The sequence below is a fragment of the Condylura cristata genome, unplaced genomic scaffold (genome assembly GCF_000260355.1).
Source record: "Condylura cristata isolate star-nosed mole 26May11 unplaced genomic scaffold, ConCri1.0 scaffold00017, whole genome shotgun sequence".
NCBI lineage: Eukaryota > Metazoa > Chordata > Mammalia > Eulipotyphla > Talpidae > Condylura > Condylura cristata.
The window spans coordinates 26,259,461-26,286,280 of record NW_004567118.1 but is presented as its reverse complement, the minus strand read 5'-3'; the positions used below and the strand labels follow the sequence as shown (position 1 = coordinate 26,286,280).

Below are 26,820 nucleotides of genomic sequence, written 5' to 3'. Positions count from 1 at the left end.
TATAAGATGGTAAAGTCTTTCGGCATCATTCTGTGGACCCTACTCAATTGGTTATATTCATGGAAAGCTCAGTATTTTTGCAGAATATGAGAAAAAATCAAGAATGAACAAAACAAAGAAAACCACCAAACTTATATACTTTAGGAACAAACTGATGATTACCTGGGGAGGGGGGAGCTTGGTCAGTTGGGTAAAGGGGAACAATTGAATGGTGGTGGATGTGAAACTAGACTTTGCGTAGCCAGGACCCCATAGTATATATATAGATTCAAATTATAATGTAGCACACCTATACAATATTTTAAGTCAATGTTATGTTAATAAAACATTAAAAAAAAAAGGAGATGAAAGCAGGCTTCACTGCTGCCCACACCCTCCACCACCACCACCACCACCACCACCAGGGGCTAAGAGGCTAAACCACTCAGATACCAAGAGGGCAGGCACCTGGCCCATTCATAGATTTCTTAATGAACCATGAGACCTACCCCAGTCTAGGATGTTTGGGGGCCAGGGAAGAGCCTGCCTCCATGCAGAGAGCTGCCTTCTTTGCTCCTTTTACCCAGGCCTTGCGGGCAGGGTACTGCTCTCCAGAAGGAGATAAGTGAAGTGGTGGTCACAGTGAGGAATTTGTTGGACTCTGGCACTTCCCAAGGGGGGGGGTTAGAGCCAGCACATCTGAGTAGAAAGTAGGTAGTGCATGTAAGTAAGTAAGTGGTTCTATTTTCCCTGAAATAGAACTCACCTCCACACGGATTCCTCTAGCACAGAGGGGACCACAGGCTGCCTGGAGTTCTGTTCTGGGAAGTGGGATTTAGCCCCAGTTAAATTTAGCCCCACCTCCTTGACCTTCCCCTCTGCTTTCTTCCTTCCAAGTCAGTTTCCACATCTGTAAATATTGAGGCTAGAAAGGTGACCTTGAACATTCCTTCAGTTCTGTTCGGTGGTAGAGGGGTAGGGTTTAGCCCTCCCAAAATCTCCAAAGAGAAATCCCACCACTGAGCAAGTCACTCTCATTCCCTTGGTGAATAATCAGGATGCACCAAAGGTGTGGTTTTCAAACTTTTATTTATGAGTCATATAATGCTTTCTTAAAAAAAGAAAAAAAAACAACAGAATTTTCCCCCAAAGCCTATATAATACACAGAGACCACAGCGGAGCTACGACTGCAGTGTATGAGATTGACCTAGCTTGTGCCCTTGGCCACAGCTGGAGACCTCCATAGAGTGCATATTTTTGTTTTTGTTTGTCTGCTTTGGTTTCAAACACAGTGCCAGTTTTTTTTTTTTGAAATTCAAACCAAAAACTGGTGAACCATGAGAGATTAATTTGAATTGAAGCAGCTGGTTTACAAATTACTTTCTGGAGGACTTGTCCCCTAATCCCCTAGCCATCAATGGTCTCTCTAGGTTCTACCTCCCACCTTACCCTGCTTTTGATTCTCATTCTTCTATATCTGATGAGATTTCTCACTTTTCTCTGAACAAAATGGGAGGCTGGAAATCACCATCTTGAAACTGAAGGGCCGAAGATTCAGTTTTCCAAATTCTCCACCTGTGTACCCTGAGAACACTCTACTTGCCTGCTCTGAATTACCTGCTTTTAGTCAATGACAATCTGGATTGCTTCCCTGAGCCTCCCAGCGGTGGGCACACGGCCTTCACCAGGTGGGCTGTGCACCTGCTGACAATCTGTCCCCTGGTCTCCCAGCTATAGAGTCATCAGAGGGATGACCCAGAGGGGGCTGGAGCTGTCCAGAGTATTTGCCCACAGCTCTTCAAACTCTGCAGACTGGAAGCAATAGCCCCAGTGCACTCATGTGAACAAACTTTCAAATTGTCACATAAAATGAAGCACTGTAGAGAGCACAGTAGCTGCTCTCTAGAGATTTGTAAAGTAGTAAATAGTCATTGTTAGCACAATCTGTAATTAGACCTGTCTTGCTCCCATGACAGCGTGGAGGAGCATGGCTTCCAAGCCACCTCCCAGCTTCTGCCCCATCATGGAGCCAGGGGTCTAGGTTCTTGGGGATTCGGGCGGGTGATAGGAGGGTAGAGCCCTCTGGCCCATTGCAAAGCCCAAGCTCACTCCTTCTGTTCTTGATTCTTTCTGAGATTAGGTCAGCTCAGGACACACACACAGGCAGAGGACACTGAGGAGCACCCTCATAGGAAAGAGGAAAGCCTAGTCTTAATGTGAATAGCAGCTCCCATCTATTGAGGTGCCTCGGTGTGGACACACTTTATCCACAGGTTCTCATTTAATCCTTGCCCGTGCCTGCCTCCTGCAAGGTTGGTATTAGTATCTGCATTTGATAAATGCTTTGTCATTTACACAAGGAAAGTGGCCCCTCTCACTTACTAACCCTTGTACTTCTTTTTATAAAATGATATTTATTAGAGTTTTTGCTCATATATAAAAGTACAAAGAAGAATGTTAAAAATGGCCCAGTATCTCACTTCTTCATCCCAGATAAACTGTGCCAAAAGTACAAAAATAAAAACATAAATATTTAGAAAATTCAAACAGTAAAAAATATAATAAAACTCAAAGGTAGACACCTCTCTCCCTTCATCTCTGATCCCCTCCCCCAAAGAAAGGAGGTTTTAGTAGCCCATGCGCATACTTATTTCCAGAAAAAATAATATTGTTCATATAAATTATCCTACCTGAAATGGGTCTCTATATATTATCTCTCTGTTGTTATTTATATAAAAGAATCATAGTGAAACTTTGTTCCCTCCATGACTTATTTCTTTCTTAAATTTGAGTTTCTGTATCTTGGAGATCTATCTACCCACATCAGCACATACAGTTTTACTTCACCTTTTAAACAACTGTGTAATATTCCACCTTATAGCTGGATTCCAGTTTAATCAGCCCCCCTCTTCGCCCCTGTTGATAGAGACAATTGCAATCAACGCCTCACTGTCTAACCTGGCGCACATATTATGGGAACATCTGAGAGCATGTATGTAGGGTGAATTACTAGCTTTAAGAGGTGCGGGGGTGGTGAGAGGCTTCACCCGAGACAGAGTGGGGAGCAGAACAGGCAGATCAACAAAATACACTGCTGAGGGGAGCAGCAAGCGGGAGGTCTGCCACACCATGTGGGTCACCACCGGGGCAGGGATCGGACTCATGCTGAAGTGGCTTTAGCTTCTTAGTGCTGTACTCTAACATACTGCACCACCAGGGAAGGCCCCAAGGGCACTTTTCTTAAGTAGGTCCTACAAGTGAGTACTCACTCACACCAGCAACAATAACAAAACCATTGTCCTAGAACTGCGTATCTTCAAAAATTTTCTTGTTTGTTTTTTTAAAGGCACTTCATATTTTGATTTGCATTCTTTTAATTTTCCCTTTTTTGGGAGGGCATAATAGCCTATTCACATGTCTTATGCCTTTTCGTGTAGTTTTAAAATTATTATTGATATGATTGAGCTGTTTGTAAGCACAGGGAAAGTCTTTTGTCATATGTTTGAAAGTATTTCCCCAGGTTTAACATGTGTTTTGGCCTTTGTCCGTGTCCTCTGTCTCCGTATAGAAGTTCAGCAGGGACATGGTTCCTAGGAGGGATTGAGTGCCATTTGAGCTCTCTGTCAGTTTTCAGAGCTCAGCTCCCAGTCTGTTCCAAGGGCATGCTGTGCATTTCAAGTAGGCTGTAAAGATGGAGAATTGTTCCTCCTCTCACAGAAGCTACTTTTGGTTTTATTTCTTCACAATAATGTATTTTTATTGCCCTATTTGCATGCCAGATTTTCCAGGGCAACCCAATATCACTTAACTTTATTTCTGACAATAAAGACAATTTGTTAAATGTTAAAAATGTGTAATCTAATTTACTAGTCTGTTAATGAATTTTTGGATTTGTGTACCACTTGAAGATTGCAAGTAAATACATCTAGGGAGTTAGAGACTCTGTAGTTTTACTTCTTTACAGTCTTTTATCATCAGGTAGCTTTTTCTTCCTCCCGTTGAAGACTTGTGGGCATTTTGTTCTCTGATTTCTTGAAAATTGGAGACTTCTTTATTATTGGTGGATAATTTGACAGTAAATAAAATCCTTAGGTAACAGTTTCTTAACCCCAAACTAATTTGCTGCCTGTATATTTCTCTCTCTCGCTCGCTCGCTCATTTATTTACCTAGTCATCTATAGCTAACTATAAATACTTTCCAATAGTCAAACATGTCTCCAACTACTCAGCCTAAGAAATAAATACAGAAGTACCTCATATAGCCTTTCTCAATTATATTCCCCTCCCTACCTTCAGAAACATCTGTTATCCTGAAGTCAGTATCTATCATTTCTCTACATTGCCTTGTACTTGTATCTCACTATACGTGAACTATCCTTAAATGGCATTGAGTGTTGTGTTGCATGTTTTAAAATTCTCCCTCTATAATTTAAAGATCCTTTTTCTTCAGCTGGCTTAGTTCTTTCGACATTTTAACTGGGAATCATCCACGCTGATACTCAGAACTCTGGCTCATTTCCCTTGCACTGTTGTAAATGGGTTACCTTGAAGGGGGTTCTCACTATTTATCACTTCTTTTTGTAAGAATCAGCTCCCCTCTCCACCTGTTCCAGTTTGGCTCATGACAGACGATCTGTCATGAACATGCTCATGTAGCTCCCATGGTCCTGTGTACAGATTTATCTCGGCTCGACACCTAAAGGTGGAATTGCCACTTCTGTGCTCTATCTGTCATTGCCAGAGTTCTTTCCAAAACAATTGTACCAATTTACACTCCCACCAGGGCATGTAAGATTTCTTGTTCCTGGTTATCCAGTCAATAATCTTGGGCATTTTCATTGTTTGCCACTCTACTGAGTGTGGAATGATATCTCATTATGGTTTTAATTTGCATTTCCCTGATTACTAGTGAGATGGAACAACACTGTCTATTGGCCTTTTGGGTTTTTCTTCTGTGATTTACCTATTCATCTCTTTTGCCTGTTTTTTTTTCTTTTTTTTTTTTTCCTGTTGAGTTGTTTTGCTTTCTTACTAATTTGAAGTTATTTATGTGTTCTAGACATTAATGTAAATGTGTCTTTCTGGTCTTTGACTTATAGTTTCATGATTCCTCTTGATGTATCACAGTTTAAAATTTTTAATTGTTTCCTTCTTAGTGTGTGCCTTTGCTTCTTGTTTAAAAGTCCTTTTCTCTTCTGAGATCATTAACATTTTCTCCTATAATTCTTTTCTAACAAGTTTATGGTCTTTAGTCTCCTTTGAATTGATTTTGTGCTTAATTGTGTGTGTTTGTGTTGCCCAATTCTTCTATTTCGTGAAAAGTTTGACTCTTTTTCCCCAGAAGGAAGTTTTAGTTCTGTTCCTTCCTTTCACTATATTCAAAAAAAGGAGTGGAATGGAATGGAATATCTCTTCTGAAAAATACCAGCAAATTCTTAATTTGAAATGTTGCTCTGAATGCCACAGATATATGTACACATGTATGTCCATGCATGTATGTATGTATGTGTCTATGTATAAAACTTATTTAACCTAAACAACCTGGGAGATGGGAGCTATCACTACTTTCATGTTTAAGGAAACAGAAATATAGAGAGGCTGTGTATTCTTCAACCAGCACTGTCCTGTCTCTACAGAAACAAAATTCTCAAAATTCTTGAAAAGGTTGCTTCATTTTCTGTAGGCTTAGTGTTTTATGAAGATGACTTGAGCGATTTCTTTTATTTTCCTAAATGGTAAGTCTTTGTTTTATCTAGATGTCGGTCCCATCTAACAGATAGTCTGGTGCTTGATTATTCCTTTTGATCTAAAGTCTTCCATTTATAAAGACAAAAAAAATCGATTAACTTTTAACTATTGCTTCTGAATTATCCCTTTTGTTTCTCTTCTGGGAATATTTTAAATAGATAGTAACTCTTTGCATGCTCCTCTCTCTCTCTTCATTTCTCTCATTTTCAGCCCTTTGTCTTTCCAAGACTCGGCTTTCTCATTGGAATGTAATCCACTCTGTCCATATTTGCAGCTCAGGCAGACTTTCCTAATAATTTTGTTTTTCTCCCCTGGCTACTGACCAAATTTCACAGATGCAAAATTTTCTTAAATCTTATTGAGATCACCACTCAGATATTACCTCATTTTTTATTCCTGATTCTTCTTGAGAATCCTTTTATAAGAGAAATTTTCTCTCCAATCCTTCAGGGGCACTTCCTTATCAGAGCCCCCATTGGGGCACAACTAAAGGAACCCAGGCTCGGCCTTCTCTCTTGAGACTTACTCTGCATCCTGCCAAGCAAGGGACAGTTTGCCTCAGTACTGTCCCTGTGACTTCTGGCTTCTGGCCGATGGTGACCATGACAGGGTAGCAGCAGAGCACCTACTAATCACCTCTGCTGAGCAGTTCTGCTAGATATATGGCTATTTTTCTGGAATTATAATTTGGGCAAAGTCCATGTATGACTTTTGGCCTCCTGCCTTGATGGCTGGGAGAAGGTCAGAACCTTGAAGTCATAATAAGCTGCAGAACAAAGAAGGGAATGCTGCTTTGTGTAATGGTTCAAGAATTCTATGATACCCATTCATACTACCCATGCATCAATGCTGTGCATCACCTAAGCATAAAAGAAGCATTGACCTTTCTCTTTTATGTCCATTCACCTGCTGTGTTTTATCAGCCATTTGTCTCTTCATTTTAGCCTTGTTCATTCTAGACTGTTCCTTTTGAAGATGAAGAGAATACATCATTCTAGACCTTAAATGCTGCATTGGCCTTGGACCCAGCTGAAAACTGGCCCATCAGTAGTTCTCTCTTACTCAAGGGTTCATAAGGTGGGGTCCCTGCCTTGTGAAGAACATCAGCATCTTCTGGAAACTTGTTAGAAATGGGAAGTATTAGGTCTCACCTTCAACCTACTAATCAGCTAGAGGCTGGCAATCTGTGTGGCGTCCGGGGACCTGAAGGACTCAAGTTTGAGGGCCAATAAAGGCAAAAACAGCCATGTGCCTCCTCCAACACAACCTCATGGGCAACTTTCCCAAAAAGTGTCTCAAGGCAAAGTATAAGGATTCCCTGGAGAATCTGCCCAATGGCTCTGACCTAAGGCTTGATTTTCATGTTTACTTTCCATTTCATTGAGCTCAACATGTTCCAGACATGACTCAACCCTGGGATTCTTTGTTCCTGTTAACTATACTTGATCCTAACCCCACCCCATGTTTTCTTTTTCTAACTCAAAACCTCAGTGGTTGAAGCTCCACACAGTTGAGCTGCCTTGCCTATGACTTTACACATTATCAAGGACTTCATACTCCCTGGAACCCAGTTAAAACTCAAAGAAGAGTGATAACTACAAATGCTTAGACCACCAGGTCAGATGGTGAGGGTGTGAGTTGTAGAAAAACTGAATCTGGAGACAGGTAGACCTGTCTCCTGTCACATCTCTGTTCTGCAGCTATCAATCCAAGGCTTTGCCCTTCTTCGGCCATCAAGCAGGAGGCCAGAGAGCTGTTTGGCACCCACATCTGCCACTACTAGCTCTGTGGCCTTGGAGAAGTGGCTTATTTACATAGGTTTCTTGTGAGTAGTAAGTGAACCTGAGTGTGCATGCCAGAATGCAACTGGACTTCCAAGTCAGAAAATCTGGATGCCAACTCTGACCAGTCATCTAACTTCATACTTCTGGCCTTAGATTGCTCATCCATAAACTGGGGAAACAGTAGTAGTAGACAACTTATCCTGTAATAGTAATTAAAATTTGAAATAAATAATATATGTGAAAGATCTCAATAAGCTATGTAATGCTATAAAATATTCACTATTATTATGTCAAAAAAATTAATCTCTGTCCCTCTGCTATCTAGTAGGTGATTAGGAAATGCCAGTTCTTTTCCAAACAAGCATAACCCAAAACACTAGGGCAACACTTAGTCCTGAGGGACCTTGTTCCAGCTGACAGATAAGAATGATTTCTAAGTAGCACAGGCACTGTTTTATGTTCCACCTCCCTCTATTTGATATTGATTTATCAAATTTTTTATTTATGAAGGAGCATAAAATAAACCAAATTCTGCAGGATGTAGCACAGATTCTGAATTAATGCAGCCCAAATTTATGAGAGTCCTGAATTGTTGCTTCCTTTTCTTATTCTTCTATTGTTGGGAAGAGGTGGGTAGAAAGTGACCTTATTACAAAACTAGGTCCACACTCATCCAGGGACTTGTAGTGTGCCTCTCCATGCACCCTTTAAACCCTGCCCCCTGTTAAAGACACATTTATTTAGAGTCTGAAGTACAGTTTCTAGAGCTGTGATGTGGTTTGGGATGTGGGTGAAAGCTGCTTAGCTCCAATAATTCACTTCTAAAAATACTATATTATGATCACAATATTTTATAGAAAATGAGTTCTTTGTGGAAAGCTGAGTACCCTAAGAAAGGAGGTGTTTTATTCCACAGTGGAGGGCATAAGGAATACAGCGGTAGAATTCTCCTGTTTCTGGAGCTGTCAAGATAATGGTTGTGAGTGAGGCCCTTGGATTCAGCAGCAGCAGCATTACCAGGTGACAGAAATGTCAAAGCTTGTCCCATCCCCAGATCTACTGAATCAGAACCTCTACTAGTAGAGCCCAGCAGTCTGTTTTAACATTCCCATGGTTTTTCTTATGTACATTCAGGTTCAAGAAATATTGATCTAAGTGAAGAAGGAAAGAATGAGGCCAGTCAGACCCCACAGATAGAATGGCAGAACTAACAAGTTAACTAGTAGGTTGTGTCAAACATCTGCAAATGTCCAAGGAACCTACCTAAATAACCTGAATATAGGTTGTTTCTCCACTTGCTCTAAGGTCAGTGATTCTCATTCTCAGTGGCACACTAGAATCACCTAGAAAGCTAAATACCCCTGCCTATGCCCATACTCTGACCAACAGGGTCACAATCCCTGTTGTATTTTACATCTGTACTTTTAAAAACTTCTAGATCATTCCACTATGCACTCAATTTGAGATCTACTCATATAGAGGGTGCCACATTCATTAAAAAAAAAAAGGTGATTTGTGATTTAGGTTGTTTTTGCCTTTACCATAAATTTGTCTTTATAAATTTATTTCACTAATTTACTGATATGTTACCAAAGTTACATACTTGTTGAAAAAAAAAACTTGATTAAATATAAAAAAGTGAGAGAAAAAGTAAGACTTGGTGATCTTATTCCAGCTATCCAAAGGCCCTGGTTCCATCTGTTTTGTTTTTTATGCTGGAATTGTTGATTTTCCCAGCAGAGCATTGTGATCATTGTTAATGTAGCATTTTTCTGTCTACTTTTCAACTTAATATTACATCCTCAGGTGGTTTTGCACATTGGTATAATTATAAGCATAGATTTTAATATGCTTTTGGCAACATGACAAAAATGGGTCTTCTCCATTTTCACATGTACTTACCTTAGGATGGCATTTAGAGCGTCCTTTCTTTCTTGACAATACCTCTATTTCAAGTGCGTTGTGAAATTCTATCTCAAATGTCAGAAGCAGGACATTAAATCTCTCTTTGAATTTCTTCTCTTAGAAGCCCTAACCTGCCCTCAGTCTTTCCTGAGGACGTAGTAGGCTGATGAGGGCTAAGATCTTATTGCACAGTCAAGAGAGAAAAGCGTATAAATATCTTTACAGTGTTTTACAACCTCCATTCTTCTTGTCAGCTTCAGCTGATGTGGGGCTTTTCAGCCACAGGGCTGCAAGTCCATTGGGTGTGATGATTCATAAACTTACACACACAGCACAGCCCCAAGCAGACCCACGCCTGCATACTTTGGAAAGGAAGAAAACAAATGAGCAAGGCAAGGAGGAGGGAGCTGGATAAGAGAAAAAAGGATGGGCCAAATAAACTGGTGTTCTCGTCAGAAATGCCAAAATCAAATGGTGCATTGCCTTTTTTCCTCTCTACTTTCAATAGAAACTTCTCAAAATCTTTCTTCTTGCAATTTTACATATACATGTACATGAGTGTATATGAGTATACACACACACATATACATGTATATATTTGCACATATATACAGATATATTTATATATTATATTTATTTATTATATATACTGGTGATCAACAATTGTATATATAATATATATAATGTTTAATATATAAAATAATGTATATTTTCTCTTGACTTCATCTACCATCTGACTTGCTGCTAATTTGAGACCCAGTTCATCATCATGGGTGGTGAGCTGGAGCAGATCCATTTGTCTTCTTGTTGGTGTCATAGATGCGTCAGGTAATTGTGCCCCATCTTCTTGCAGGACATTATGGGAAGGATGCTTACCGAAGTGGAGGACCTGATCTCCATAACTTCATCTCATCTGGATTTGTCACATTAGGAAGAGGACACACGAAGGGTACAGTGGAAACCATTTTTTACTAAAATACAGAGGTTGCCTAGGGCCCCCTGATCTGAAGTGTGAAGATGGTGTGAAGGCCAGACACTTACTCAGGACAGGAGTAAGTGGGATGGTTCTGTTGCATCATGTCCTGGTGACATACGTGACTTCTGACAGGAGGTCCCAGCTGTGATTTTAGAGGGCAGGTGCCCAGGTCCACCCATGGCAGGGAGAGGACGCAGATGCCAGTGGTCGCTGTGGGTGGGACCCCAGGCACGTGGAGGGAAACACTGCCAGTGGAGATGGCAGCACGTGTGAAGTGTTTGTTCTCCTCTTTGCTATTATTCCTTTTTCTTTTTGAAGCCACATTTTAAAAACTGATGTCAATGTTCTGTACTGTGGGTTTCTAAGCCAGCATGTCGAGATCTCCATGTCCTCAGTATGTCTATCTAAACTCTCTGTGATGTGGACACGAAGGGAGAGGTTACAGAGACCTTCAGACCACAAGATGAAAGCTAACGTGGCATTACTGCCAAGCCGCTTTGTGCCCTAGCTGACAGCTTGCAGAGCATCTGTGCAGGGGGTATGGAATCCTCAATTCTGTCTTTTGTTTAAACAGAGTCCTACTAGTGTTGTGAGCATTCTGTCATATCAAGAGTAACTGAAGCCCTAACGCCTTTGATTACCTTCCTAACACCTGTGTACTGTTATAGACCAACTGTGAATTCTGTTGTGGGATGGTATATCCCTGTCTTCCTCTGAAATATGTGTCTGTGTTAAGTGTGAGTGAACAGGAACTTTGCGATCTTTTCTTACATTCCATGCTCTAACTTTTTAAATCCCCTGTGTGATGTTTGTTCATCCTATAGAGAAAACAATAATCTGTATCTGTGTATGTATTTTTTGTCATGTCTCTTTGTGTCTAAATAAAGTTTACTGAGGTGGCATTTGTGGCTACTAAGAGTTTCAGAGTCAAATTGGGACCAGCTGACTCCACAGGGGCCAATGGACAGCACAGTTAACCAGTGAGAGATGCAGTCCTTGTCATACCCACATCAGACTCAGACCTGGGTTTGCCCCCTCTGCTTTGTGGGAATTACTCATCATGGTGAAACAAAAGTCTCTAAGATTTAGTAATGTAAAACAATAAGAGACATTTATTACCTCACCTAGATCCTGGGGGTCAAGAATTCAGGAGCAGCTGAGTCAGTTGCTTCTGACCTGGGGCCTCTCAGCAGGTTGTGCTAAGGATGCCAGCAGGGCTGTGTCATCTGAAGGCTCGACTGGGGCTGAAAAGCCTGCTTCTGAGATGGTTCCTCACGCGTTCCTTTCAGTTCTTCCTGCTGTTTCCTCTCTCCTTAGGTTACTTAAGTCTCCTCACAGCATGGTGACTGGGTTTCATCACAGTGGATAATGCCAGAAGGAGAAAGACAGAAATCACAGTCTCTTTAATGACCATGCTTAAGCATCATCACCATTGTCACACTGTTCATTTAGTTACACAGTTCTTTCCAGGATGGGAGGGGACAACACAGGGTGTGAGGATCAGGTGCTAGGGAGCAGAGGGCTCATTTTGGAGGCTGGCTGCTACAGCTTTGTCACCCTTGGAATGGTGGTACAAATTACATCTTCTAGAAGAGCATGGCAACTCTTACCAAGGCTTCTCAACTTCAGTGGTCTTCCCACTTATTTCTGCCCCTGTGTGATGGTCCAACCTAAGCCACCCAATAGTTCAAGCCACAGAAATATACACATACACACACAGAGGTACGGTTTTGGGTTCAGTAAATATTTCATGCATTCTACTATGCTCTAAGCAAGTAAACAAAGTAATATGTACGTCCTTGTAAAACTCATATTCCATGGGGGAAAGGAGACAGAATAAACTCTTGATGACAAGTGCAGGAAGGAAACATAAAGCAGGTAAATGCTCGGGGAGTGTTCTGGCAGGAAGCTGCTCTTGGCAGAGAAGGCCTCTCAGATAAGGTGATAATTGAGCAGAGATCTGCATCCCTGACAGAGGCAATGGGAACACCCTAAGGTAGGAGCTTTCTGTAGAGTCAAGAAAAAGGGAGGGGGCCAGTGTGAGTGGGAAGCAGAATAGGAGAGAACAAGAGTAGAAAGTGAGAGGATCAGAGTCAGGGAAGCCAGATGATGTATTTAGCAAGCTGTGGCCATAGGCTGCTTTTAAATGAAGACCTCTATCTGAGAAACTGAAAGCTTCTCTGTTCCTATCTGCCCTCTCAGTTCTGTCACCTGGGGGCATCCAGAAGACTCTACCCTGCCTGGGCATGCAGGGTTTGCTGTGGCTGCTGCTTTCTGTCCTCCCATCAGATCTAGTCCTCTGTATATGCACGCCTGCTCTTCCCCACCCATCTTCTTTTCTGTTCCCTTCCATCCAGGGATTCTGAAGCCCCTCTTCTAGGACGGTACCTGACATGTATATTCCTTTCTAGATAATAAAGTTTCATAGCAGAGACTGAGTAGAGTAGGGGTTAAAAATGGAGACTCCCTTCTGCTATTCTGGATCCCTGGAAAAGGCCAAGATCCATAGTACCTTCCTTCAGATCAAATAAGTTGGATTTGAGTGTTGCCTAGAAGCAGACCAGGCCCATGTAAACAACCTGTGGGAAGGGAACCACGGGTTCCTATTCCCCCTCCTGTGGCTTTAATTTTCTGCCTTTTCTTTCTCTATTTTGTTTCAGCTCCAGTTAGGCCTTTCAGGCTCCTGTCCATTTATCCCTCTCTTTCTTTCTTCCCACATTATGGCCTTCCCTCTGGTGACACCGGGTAATGGGGTAGCCATACTATGACTCCTTGGAGCTAATGGGAGAGATAGTGTCTGCTTGAAAGGAAATGGTGATGCCCTGGTAGGCAGTGTATTCAGCACCACTTCTTATCAGACGGAGCATGGACAGTCCCTGTTCTGAATGGCGCTGGGAGCCTCTGCCTGAACTGTGGATGCCATCAGCATTGAACCAGTTTCACAGTTCCCAGAGGCATCATGGACAGAGAAATGCACCCAGCTGCAGTGGAGGCTCCTCCAATTTCAGAGAAGTCGTTTGTGATGTTGTGTGTTGGTCGAAGTGCTTTATAACAAGATCCAGTGATGCTTGGGTAATTAACTCCTCACAAAGAAAGCTTAAATCAATGGGTTTTTTTTTTTTTTGATAGTGGGATTGAGTTGAGACATGAGAAGAAATAGAATTTGGACCAGTGTGCTCATAACACCAGCACCCCACCATCCTGTTCCACCTCTATCCTATTGGGTGTCCTCACAGTTTTGCCTAGGAGGTACCAGTCAGCGGCTCACCTCTGCCAAGGGTCAGGAGACACTGACCAGAGTGACTTGAGTCTAGACCAAGTCTTTTCTCTTCCTAAACTACAGGGGCTGCCACAACAGAAATGCAGATGTTGTTCTCACTAAGCACGTGCTACATATGTCTTATTTTCTCGTTTACCATAAACTTGCTGCAGAACTCTTGTCCCAATTTTACAGATGAGAAACAAAAACTGTAGCTTCTGAGTAACTTACCCAAACAGGACTGCTCCTATTACAAATGCAGCCTGCTTTCCAAGACTGTGTGTGGACAGTGGCTCCTAGGGACCACAGAAGCCAACACTCAATATTCAGCGGCTGTTCTCAGCAGAGATACACATTTTGTAAGACAGGAAGTCACAGAAAGAAGACAGAACAAGAGCCAGAGTATTAACACCAGATTAGTGGGATCTGTCCTTCCAGAAAGGAAGCTTAGTTCTTTACAATAATTTTGTAAAGTCTGTCTAAATGGAAACACTTTATAGAGGCTCTGTTTTATTGAGGCAGTCTGGTTGACATCTCTATCAGTCAGGGTTTTTTTGTTTGTTTTTTTTTTTTTTTTTTTTTTTTTCAGTCTGTTTCAAAGACCCAGAAGTCTCCAAGTGTCAATAATGTTCACTCCAGCAGTCTCCACAGTGTATCCAGCCCCACCACTCCTGGGTCCTCTGGGAGGTGCTGTCACCCAGTGCCCCTGTGCCCCCTGCAGTGGCAGTTCCCCACTGGGCTGTATGCAGAGTGCATGTGCGATGCTGACGATTGCCTGTTTCTCTGATGTGTCTCACCATTCCCTGAGTCCGTCCACCACACCAGAAGCTAGAGGGATATGTGTGGGCATGCGCACACACACGAGACAGACAGACTTCCCTGACACCCTGGCTCTGTAAAAGTTCGGAGCTCCACTGTGATGGCTCCTATGGGAGACACTACCACCCATCCAGTTATTCATTCTTCCACTTAAATACACCTGCTGAGTCCCTGCTCTGTGCCAGGATCTGTTCTAAACACTGAGGATGCAGCAGACAAACTTAGATGCCAGTGAGAGGTGAAAGATTGGGAGGGAGGTCTGGAGGAATGGAGGAAAGTTGAAAGAAAAAAAAAACAAATGAATAAATAAAATATAACAGATGTAGCTAAGAGCTATGAAGCAAAGAAAGGGAGAGAAGAGTTGTCATTTTAAAAGAACTTCCAGAAGCCACCTAAGAAGGTAATGTTTTAGCAGAGTGAGGAGGTCAAGGATCTGGCCACTCAGACTCTTGGGGAAGGGGACACCAGAATGAAGGGACGGTCCCATATGTCCCACCTTGCTTTTGTGGGGATGGTTGAGAGGCTGGAGCAGAAAAGAGCTGAACAGTAGCAAGTGAAGTTAGAGGGAGGCGGAGGCTGGACCACCAAGAATTGTGTGCCATTTAAGGATCTGCCTGACACTCTGGGTGAGATGAAAAGCAGAATGTTTTGGCTTGAGGCTTTTGGAAGATGGAAGTCTGTGGGAGGGATGGGGCTTGGGCAGAGGTTGTGGGTGATGTGAATTCAGTCTGGCTTCATATTAAGTTTTAGATGTGTATTAATCATCCGTGTGGAAATGTCATGTTCAGGGGAGATGTTCTGGCTGGGTTATAAACGTGGGAGTACAGAGTACAGAGATGGCTCTTGAAGCTGGGAGATCAGATGAGATCAGCAAGGGAGGGAGGGCTGCCCCCCACCCTCCGGAATACAGCTATGGGGCACCCTAACATGTCAAAGCCAGTGAGATGAGGAGACTAATCAGAAGTGGGCAGCACAGAAACGAGGACCAGGGCCGTGTGGCGTCCTGGAAATCAGGGAAAAGAAATAAGTGTTCCAAGGATGTGAACTGTCAGCTGTTGAAAGCATCAAGAGAGTCAACGATATAAGACCTGAGAAGTGACCGTAGGTGTGGCCTGTAACCATGGAGGTCATTGGTGAGTTTGGCAATCACTCAATGCAGTGGTGGGTCAACATGTCTGTCCAATGGAAGCAAGACCATGATGTCTGCAGTGTGCATTTGCTTAATCAAGCAAACTGGGCAATGAGAAAAAAAGAGATTCACTGTGCTAGTCTCTTTGCACATGTTTTTGAAATCTCCCCTAATAAGACATTATAAGAGGTTTTTAAAAATGAGAGCAGAGCACAATGCAGGTATCTTTAGAGTTTCAATGTGAAGGAGAGCAGAGAATGAGGGTAGTAACTGGAGGGGAGCATGAGAGAAGGCAAACTGGGAGAAAGCGAAGTGTATTTGATTACTGATCAGAATGATGTAATAAAGGAGATACTGAATATATAGGAGGGGGAGGGGAGTGGTTTCATAAGTGACATCCTTAATAGGTAAGAGTAAATGGGATCTACCAGCTGGGGGTGGTTACGAGTGAAATCTACCATAAGTTCCAGGCAAGGGCAGAGTTTATGGCCCAGGTATGCCAGGTGAACATATGTAAAGGTTGCTCAGTGATGTGGGCAGCAAGGTTATCAACTGTGAGTGAGGATTAGGTAGTCAATCATCTAATTTTCCTGGGACTATTCCAATTATTTCACAAAAAGGATCCCTCAATTCTGGGCTGATCGGAACAACTGTATACCTTTGAGGATGTATGAGCAGGCCCACCCTGTCTGACTGCAAAGTATGTTTCACAGAAACTTCTAGAGCCCAAGGAAGAGGATTGAAACTGCTGCTAACCAGAGCTGGTACCTGCATAACCTCAGAAATCTTGGGCATTACCTGGAAGATGGGAACAAGAGAAAAATACGTGAAACTGCTGTCCTGTAGAACCATTCGGACCCCACAGAAAGATCCTGGACAGATTTCTTCCCTCTCTCAATGACAGTTCCTAAGTACCAGGCTGGGTGTGGTCAGTCCTGCAGCTAGAGCTAGGTGCTCTACCTCTCCAAGGAGGAAAATAAGGGAAAGGCATGAACGCCACAAAAGGGAAAGGTGTTTGCCCAGGTCCTGCGATCCAAGCCAGAAAGTGTGGTCACCCCTCTGCCATGTGAGGGGCCTCAATAATGGGGGAATTGCAGGGGAAGCACCCCAGCTGCCCAAATCTAAGGAGGAAGAACAGTGGTCAGAGGCAGAGGAGAGTTCTAAGGGATTGGATTCCCTGAGACGGGAATGAAGCGAGAGATGGGGTTCTAACACTCAGTGAACTATCAGGTCAGCCAGTGATGAGGCCAGGTAGATGGTCTCCCAGGAATAAGGTATCAGGGCAAGAGAGCACGAACCAGAGCTTTGGTAAGCATGATGGGTGGTGATGACAGAGCCCAATTGTGGGGGTGGTGGCTTAGTGAAACGAAGAAGTCAGTCAGGCCTGAGGCCAGGAACCTCCTTCAGTTTCTGTGGGTTCCACGTAGGTTACGGATGTCCCAGACAATACTGTCCTTAGTTATCTTCTCCCAGCTCTTCCTCAAGCCCCAATGCTGGTCAGACCTCATGCAAACCTGGCCTAAAGTCACCTCTTCTGCCACCCCATTGTCTGAGTGCTGGTGTAGCATGTGTTCACAGGATTAGAAATTAGGTCTCTCCTGGAAAAGGGGTGTGTAGGCGTCTATAAAACCACAGGCTTCCCCCCACACTACGGTTTGAATGAGAGCCTTCAGAAAGTCCTCTGAAGGGCACCTTTGAACCATTTGGCTAAAGGAATCAAGTTTAGATATTTTCATACTCTGGGGGACCAGGAGTGAGTGGGCTTAACTAAATAAAGGTGTTTGATGACTGGACTCCTGATGAAGCACAGAGCTCAGAAGGCGTCTGGTCTCTATGGCAACAGTGAGTCAGGCAGGACAACAGGAGAGAGAAAGGCTGGGACTGGCTCTCATAAAGTTGGCCTCGGAAAAGCTGGTACCACCTGGGACCATTCTTTTCTGGGCCTCTGGAGGGCAAAGGTGGGCAGGAAGGAGTGGGAGCAGAGTTGGGAGAAAAGAGCTTTTGGTTTCTAGGCTGAGAGCGCCAAAGATCTACGTTTTCTACTGATGATTCTGATCGGCACATGTGAAACAGCCCTCTTGAAGCCTTTCATCCCTCGTAAATTAATTCCAAGAATCCGGTGTCGACGTGGCATGCACAGCTTTATTCAGCAGTGTTTCACAGCATCCAGGTCAGCACACACAGGCTGTCCCTAGTCTTTCACTTGAGGAAATTCACAACACTTGTGTGATTCCCTATTTTGTTAAAATAGAGTCAACTTCACATGGTAGTTAATTGCTTGTAACCAACTGTGTCAAAGACAAATCTACAGAAATGGTGAATTCTATGTAGACCCAGTGAATCCATTTCTCAACATGACTGTTCTTAACAAAATAAGGAAATGAAGCAAAATAAAACCCACTGCAACACTTCTGAGAGTCTTGGCATTGCACCTTCTATTTGTAAGCTTAGCTTCACCCCTCTCCTGTGTCAATGTTGCTAACAAGACTACCCACGATCCTCCAGGAAGCAGAAAGGATTCTGTGTCCTCAATTGTACCAAGGACTCTTGTCTCCACCTAGATTAGTCTTGACAATGGTTCATTTAGTTTTGCAACTTAATGTGAGGAACATGGTACCCTGGGCCAATTTTCTGAACTGCTGAGAATTCCAGGCCTAAGGTAGGACCATGATTTGTATCATCTGCAGACCCAACTGGGGAACCAAAGAAGTCAAGCTACAAGCCTTTTATTCAGTGGCAGTGCTTGGGTTGAAATGGCACACTGACAGGTGATGAGACATTTATACTATCCACCAACTCACACTGCCTCAATTTCTGTAAATGATGGCACAGAGGAAAATTCCCAGCCATCAGTCCATTTGTTGAGTCCTGGACCATAGATATCCCTGCTTAATCCATGAACTTAATGCTACTGACCCAAAGTGAGTACCATGCAGTCTACAAGATAGTCTGTTGGAGAAATCCAGGGCAGAGGAGGAGAATCAGGATGCCCTGTCACTCTCCTTGACTAGGGGAATGTCCACTCTCACCTGTGCTGAAGGTGTAACCAGATGCAGGTTGATCTCCACAGTGTCCAGCAGCGGGAAAAGAGAGGAGTCTTTTGGGTTCATCGATCAGAGAGCAACCCTCACTCCCAGCCTCCTTCAGCCTGACTCTCACTTTCTACTCAGGCATGAAGAAGAGGGGCATGGGACACCTTTACATTCTGAACCTTGGTCTATTTAAATCCCCACTGGTAAAGGATAGAGTCAAGTTCTGTTGCATTATTGTAAGTCAAAATGGCCAGGTTTGTTAAGAGAAGAGAAAAGGGGATATTTGCATAGGTGAAAGTAGGTGGTTCTTATAGGGCAAGAAGCTGTCTTTGGAAAGAGACAGGATTACTAGAAGGAGACACCTGCATAGATACAGTTGGGCAGGCTTAGGGTAAGGTTTTGGCAGAGGAAGGGACCTCCTTTATAGTGTTCTTAGGTGAAATTTGTGACTTGTGGTGAAATTTCCCCCTTTGGAGTTAAGTTGACTTCCTGAAAAGATTATTAACTTTTCCAACCCCACCTCTGGTTCCTGACTTTGCCTGCACATCTTCCAATGGCTTTGTTCATCAGCTGAGGTTAGTCCAGGAGAGAAGTAGTCTAGAGAATGATTTCAAGGTGTCTGTCTTCCCCAACAGCATGTCTGGTAATTCAGTTGGAGCCATTTAATGGTTGATCATGAGGATGGAGTTTAAGGCAATAATTTAGGGAGCTTTAACAGTTAATTTTAAAGAGGGAATATGATTCAGTGATCAGGGTTTAATTTTGTTTATGTCTTCATTTTCTGCTCTAATCTTCTACCAGCTACCACCAGATAGGAGCTTCCCCTGGCCACAACCCATGGCAAGTTGGTCCCTGAGCCAGGTTTGTGGCCAGTGCTGTCTACTAGCACTTCTTCTGGTAGTGACCATTCCTCCAGCTTGGAATCTCCCTCCCTTCTCAGGAGCCAGCCCTTGGCATTGACTTTGCTCCTTCTCTGTTACTCACTGCCAAGAGTCTCACAAAAACCTAACAGCTAAGTTAGAGGACTGTCAAGTCCTGAGTGGGGTGGGTATACCATCACTGTGCCAGCTAGAGTTGCAGGCCCAACTGGAGGGAAGATTGCCTCCCCATCAACAGCTGCCAGGATTTCACGGTGGCCTAGAACTAGAGAGGTGGAGGACTAGTGTTCTCAGGACACCACATTCTGGAATATCACCATATAGTTCTGTGACTCTGCTCCTAAGTAGATTATACATGTGACAGAAGAAAGAAAGTCTTCCCTGCCTGAAGTCATGGCCTCAATCTGTCTTACTCCCTTCCAAATAGTGATAGGGATTTTTCTCATTAGATGGTTGTGAAAGAAGAAAATATGGTGAGGAGAGGGTCATTGGAGCTTTATCTGCTTGTTGATGATGAACTTCATCAATACTTGCTAGCTATGTGACTTTGATGTCTGTGACATTGTTCTATAAAATAAGGTATAGTGCCATCTACCTCACAGGCTGATGTGGGGATTGAGATTATGTATGCACCAGAGCACTAAGTACTGGAACAATGGTAGCTCAAGAGTGCTGTTGCTAACCACTTAAAGGAAACTGCCAAAGGCTAGTTGAAAATGTACACTCTCCATCCCCACCTTGAATCCACTGAATCAGAATCTGCACTTTAACCATATTCTCCAGGTAATTCATATGTATTTTAAAGGTTGAGAAGCACTGCGCTAGATAGAAGATTGTTTGCTTCAAGTGAGGTCTCCTAAATGTTCCCTAAATGCATTTCTGGAACTTTGGATGCCCCACATACTGGAAGGCAGGTTGTCCCTCAGTTGGGGAAGGAACTAATTTGAGGCTGAATACCTGGGCTCCACAAGATGATGCAGAGACCTCTTAAGATGCCAGGCACCTGTTCCAGAGGACAAAATCATGAGGATTTGCCCATTTCCATAAAAATCTGTATTAGTTGGCAAAGATGAGTAATAGTTCTTGCTTTCAAGAAGCCAGATGGCACAATTCCTGCCAAGAAAGTGGGGAATCCATAAAGGAGATCCTGATAAAAGTAGAGGGGACTTAAGGAGGGAAACCTCACTTCTGAATGGAGGTCTCCTAAAGGGCCTATTCCCTTTAGGAATGGTCAGGCTGGGCTTGTAAGTAGGGGTGCCTCCTGAACAAAAGGCATGTAAGTGAACAACCAGGGTGAATGGGGGCATGGAGTACCTGTAGGATATGCAGGAAAGTGAGGGGGCAGGTTACCTGCTTTAAGAAATAGATCAAGACAAAGGGTTGAAGTCAGGGCCCAGAATCCTCCCAGGTGCGAATATGACTGAGCTTCAAATTCCAGTCACCATTAGTACCCACACCTCTTCCTTCTTTCTACTGTCTGCTTTTAAGAACCAAACAAAGCAGGCCTCTACGTGAGGCAGAGGTGAATGTAGCAAACATATGGTCGACTCCCTGGTCTCTGTCCCCCCTGGAAGGAGTGTTCACTCTCTCATGAATCATATGTAGCTAAGACTGCAGCTGGAAGGATTCCAGTGCCTTATGGGTTCGTGCTCCATGGAGACTCAGCTAGGGCCCCACCATGAGATTTTTGACTTGCGTTTTTAATGGTTGCTCTGTGTCAGGTCTCTATTCTCATACAAACCAGAACACTGAGGTTTAACAAGACCCTCTGTTTTCTGATATTCTGGATTGTTGCAGGTTAAGATTTTGCCTAAATATAAAACTACTGTGAGAATAAGACAGGGAGCCATTCTCTCCCAGGCCTCTGAGTGTGTGTCCCCTGTGTGTGTTCTCAGTGGCCAGAGAGGTGCACTGCAGCTTGCTCATAGGCATTCTTGAAGGCCCTTCCACCAGCAATAACTAAGAGTGCAGCTTGAGTTCACAGGGGCCGGAGCATATAAAGTATTCATTCCTTGAATAGGATCGATGTCAGATCCTTGTTCTCTTCATCTGCTTCCCAGTGAATCATTTTGCTTTTGCCCTGGAGAGTGATTCTGGGGACCATAATAGTTTTCTGGGTTTTGTTTTTGACTAAGAGCGATGGATGCAGATGCCTAAACTCTGAATCCATTTAACTGAAATGGAGAGGAGCATGGCATGGGTGCCAGCAATGCCCAGATGGGACAGTGGCCTATTTGAAGAAGCTCATGCTTGTGTAGTGTGCACTTTACTAAATGGCACCCCTAACTAGGAGGTGCTCAAGTTGAATCCCATGTGCTGCCCTTGATATCTTTCTCTCCCTCACCATTCTCATCTAAAGCCATTGTCATACCATTCTTTTGACCTTACCCTCTGTTTTCTCTTTCTTACCCAGCATCCTAGCCCACAACTCTCTCATCTCTCAACTAGAAAACTCAGAGTTCCATTCTCCCAACCCACAGTCTGGCCTCTATGGAGCAGCCAGAGTGATCTAACTTATGCTAACATGATATAACCCAGCTTAGCCCAATGTACCTATCTGTTGTCCTCTCCTTTATTAAATAGAGGCTCTCTATTAGAACCAGAGTCTGACTCTACTGAACAGCATTTGCCTATCATGCAAATACTGATGGAGTTCAAAACTCTTAAACACAATCTCTCACCCTTCTTCTACTTTCCCATTGGCAGTGTGACTCATGGGACACGTGGCCTGCAAGGCCCTGCTCACTTCTGGAGCCTCTTAAGGTGCTGTTCCCCTTGTTCATTGCCCTTTAGCCAAAATCAGCTCTCCTGTTCTTCTTCCTTAGGAACTTTGCTCAAGCAAAGTTAGACCTGGAATATTCTTTCCCTTTGGTCCTCATCAGGTATGTGCCTGAATATCCCTTCTTCAAGGAAATCTTCCTTGGCCTTCAAATAGAAATCAGATCTTTTACTGTATTTTCTAATTTTACCTTTAATTTTTCCCTTCCCATATTCATGAAAAGATTATTTTTAATTGGTATGATTTCTTGTCTGACATCTGCTTTTGCCACCAATTATGTGAGCAGGAACTGTTCTGCAGATGTTTACTGTGCCCTGTGCCTAGCATGGTGCTTGGCACATAGCTGTGCTCTATGGATATTTGTAATTGAGTGAGTGTATGGGTGAGATGATACATGAAATGCTAAGCCTGAGAAGTTGTCCCAGGTGAATATTGTCTTAGGAAAATCTCTTCACCTCTTTGGGTGTGACTCTCCCTACATGCAAATTCCTTTCCAAAACACTTTTTAGTCCAGTACTTCTAGACTTGTGCGAAGGTCCATGTCCACTCTTAAGTCATGCTGAAGCAGTTCTCTGTCTCCTGCGTGAATTGATATTTGAGCCCTCAATCATTTGAGCCACTCAAACCATTTTTTGAACCATCACTGTAGACTGTATGCATCTGTTACAATTACGATCATATACATTTTAACAAAACAGCTATATATTTACCACTCTGCTTCTTCTTGTTTATTTTTTTTTAATTTATCTAGTATGTTTTTATTTCACACTGAAGAACCCTTTTAGCTGGGGGGGGGCAGGTAGTAATTGAAGTTCTTCAACCTTTGCTTATCTGAGACATCTTACTTTTTCTTTTACTTTTGAAAGATGGTTTGCAGGGATTAAAATTCTCTGTTTTTATCTTTGAGTACTGGAAAGATGTCATCTCACTACCTCTAGACTCCAAGGTTGTCACTGAGAAATCAGTTGATAATGTGTTTGAGGAGCCTTTGTTCAGGACTAATAACTTCCTCTGTGATTTTTTTGTTGTTGGAAATGAGATGTCTTTCCTTTTAAACACAACATGGGGATCATTCAACATATACATCCACATAACTATTTTAATCTTATACTTTTTGCCAATGACTGCTTAGTAGTTCTATTATAACTATTTTAATCTTATACTTTTTGCCAATGACTGCTTAGTAGTTCTATTAGATTGTCATTTAAATAACTACTATTAAGACCACCACTTACTTTTACTGATATTTTCAAGTATTTTTATTAAAATGCTTTTAAATGTATATCAAATATAAAAATACTGTAAAGAATTCCAGTATATCTTTCAAATTCTCAAAGTTTTAATGTTTCATCAATCTGTCTCCTTATGTACACAGTTATATACATACCCAATATGTATGATATGCAAGTATAAATACATACATATACACATGCTTGTTCTCTTAAAGCATTGATGTATGCATAATTGTGTGCACATATATATATATAATTTAAAAATTTAAATTTGAGAATAAGTTGCAGTTATGATGATCCATTACCCCTAAATACATAAGTATGTATTTCCTAAAATCAGAGAAATTCTCTTAGATATCCACAGTGTGATTATCAAAATCAGAAAATTAACATTGATAAAATGCCATTACTTAATCAGCAGCTACTATTCAAATGTACCACTAATGCTCTAGAGCAAAAGAAAAGTGTTTTTCCTGGTTCACAATCAAATGTTGTTAGGTTTATTTCTAAGCATCCTATCAATGTGGTTGCTACAAAAATGGAATTTTTCTACCATTAAGCCCTGTGACCTGGGTATGTTTGTGTATACAAAGGGTGTTGGAAGTTTCTTATATAACCTGCTGTCTTCATGACTTATTTATTTACTTATTTTTTTATTTTAGTTATTTTTGTCATTAACATTTCAGGCATTCTATCATATAAGATAGAAATACTTTTGCTTCTTCTATGTCCTTATGCCTCTGATTTATTTCTCTTGCCTTACTATATTGTCTTGATTTCACAGGTACAGTGTTTGGATATCCTTGTAGGGTATCCTTGTCTTATTTCAGATGTTAGCAAAAATTGCTCTAATCCATTCTTATTACTGCCATTAGGAAGAAGGTAGATGATAGTAAGAGAGATAGGTAAATAGATAAGTAAGTAGGTAGGCAGATAGATGATAGATAGATATTTTGATTTTAAAAAAGATTTTATATATTTATTTTTGTGTAGAAGAACTGGGGTACAAGCCAGAGATGGGGAGGGTAAGAGGATTCATGAGAGACAGAATGGGAAGCAGAACAGGCAGATTTACAAAATACACTGCTTGTAGAGAGGCAGTAGGTGAGACAGGAGAGGTCTGTCATACCATCTGTGGGTCAACTCCCTGGTTGGAAATCTAACTCATGCCAGAGCAGTGACAGGCCCCTAGGACTCAACGAGAAGCCCCTATATAGATTAATTAAAAAAGATATCCATCAATTCCTATTGATTGGTTTAAATCAAGAATGAGTAATGAGTTTTGTCTAAAGCTTTTTCATCATTTCTGAAAAGATGAACTGTGATTTTCTTTTAGCACTATTAATATAGCATATAATAATAATGAATCTATTAACATTGACTTCATTCTTGAAATAAATCCCATTTGGTCATATTATATTAATATGTCATTGGATTCTGTTAGCATTTCATTTACTTTTAGTATCAGTACTCATGAATGACATAGTCCAAAGTTGTCTTTCTTGTACTGTCCTTGTCATGTTTATCTCAATGTTATACTTGCTTTTTTTTAAAGAATTGGGAATTTTCTTTCATCTTCAAAACTTTATGATCATGTTATAATATTACTATCTAGGCCCTCCCTGGTGGTGCAGCAGGTTAAAGCACAGCACAAAGAAGCTTAAGCCACTTCCACATGAGTTCGATCCCCGCCTGCCCCGGAGGTGACCACATGGCGTGGCAGACCTCTCCTGACCCGCCCGCTGCTCCCCTCAGCAGTGTACTTCGTCGATCTGTCTGTTCTGTACCCCACTCTGTCTCTGGTGAATCCTCTCACTCTCCGCATCTCTGGCCTGTACCCCAGTTCTGTACAAATAAATAAATCTTTAAAAAAAATTTAAAAAAAAATAATAATATTACTATCTAGTCTTTGAGGATTTGAAAGAATTCTCTTTTAAAAAAGATTTGTTTATATTTGCATTCAGAACTGGGGTACAGGCCAGATGTGCAGGGGTGGTGAGAGGATTCACCAGAGACAGAGTAGGGAGCAGAACAGGCAAATCAATGAAGTACACTGCTGAGGGGAGCAGCAGGTGAAACAGGAGAGGTCTGCTGCACCATGTGGGTCACCTCCAGGCTGGGGATTGAACTCACACTGAAGTGGCTGCAGCTAGCTTGCAGTGCTGCACTTTAACCCATTGCGCCACCAGGGAGGGCCTGGATTTGAAATTCCATAAAATTATCAGGTTCTCATGCTTTTGGAGATAGTTTATTAATAATATTGGTTACAAAGTAGGTACATTTTTCTATGCATTTAAAAATTTTAGTATGTAAGTTTTTTATGATTTTTCTGTAGTATTTACCTTTGTATTTAATGTTTAATACTCATTAGCTCCAGGTGTTTACAATTAGTCTTTTTCATTTGGTTTATCACTTTTTTATTGAGATCTTTTAGTAACATTATTTTTCCCTAGACAACAGTAAACTCTTTCTGTTTTTTTATTCCTTTTACTTCCCTTTTATTATTTGCTTTATTTCTACTTTATCATATATTCCCTGTATACTAGCTATCTACCCATCTATCCACCTGTATCTACCTGTATTTTAGAATATGTGCATATGTACCCATTATCTTCATTTTTCCTCTCACAGTTGCCACTCGGTTGGATAAAATTCATCTTCCAGTAGATCGCTCATGAAGGGCACATAGATGCAGAATTCTCTAAGTTCTTCATCTTAAAACAGTCATTCTATAGCATTAATATTGTAGGTAAATTTTTCTAGTTATAAAAATATTAGGTTCACATTTTCTTTCCTGGAGTTTTTTGAAGATAATGCTTTTTGGTTGTCTATTTTGTATGTTATTTTTTTGAGAAGTCTGCCAATGGGGTAATTCTTCCTATCTTTTAAGTGTTTTGACCATTTTGCTTAAAAGTCTTGACTATTTTTTCTTTATTTTGAAATTCGTTGGGTTTACTAAGACATCAGAGTTGTGCAAAATCTCAAAACAAAAATTCAAATTTACAAAGACAAATTTCTGAGTTCATTCTGAATATCTATTGCGATCTCTTGATGTGTACCTTCAGATATTTTAAAGAAAGTTTCATTAAGTTCTTTTTTATGTATTAGTTTTTTTCATGGTTTTATTTTACTTTGTGAGGGACTCTAATTATAGGTGAGTTGTTTTTCTTCCTGTCTTCCAGTACAACCATTTCTTTTCAATCGTTTTGTTTTTGTTAGCTCATTTTTGTTCTCTTGATCACTTTCTTGCCTTTCACCAATGTCATAGCAAGTTACTTTAAGTCTAATTCTCCCTCAGT

At 41.8% G+C, this 26,820-nt stretch overlaps 1 protein-coding gene across 1 annotated transcript in view; it reads left to right on the top strand.

Annotated features, from left to right (window-relative positions):
* The window catches only part of SHISA6 (shisa family member 6), a gene marked incomplete at its 5' end in the record, with an annotated part of 257,660 nt that overhangs the window by 112,364 nt on the left and 118,476 nt on the right, over positions 1 to 26,820 (top strand). The window contains one exon of the mRNA XM_004685077.2: positions 10,271 to 10,366. Within this exon, the coding sequence (XP_004685134.1) occupies positions 10,271 to 10,366 (96 nt within the window). The remainder of the gene's footprint in view (positions 1 to 10,270; positions 10,367 to 26,820) is intronic.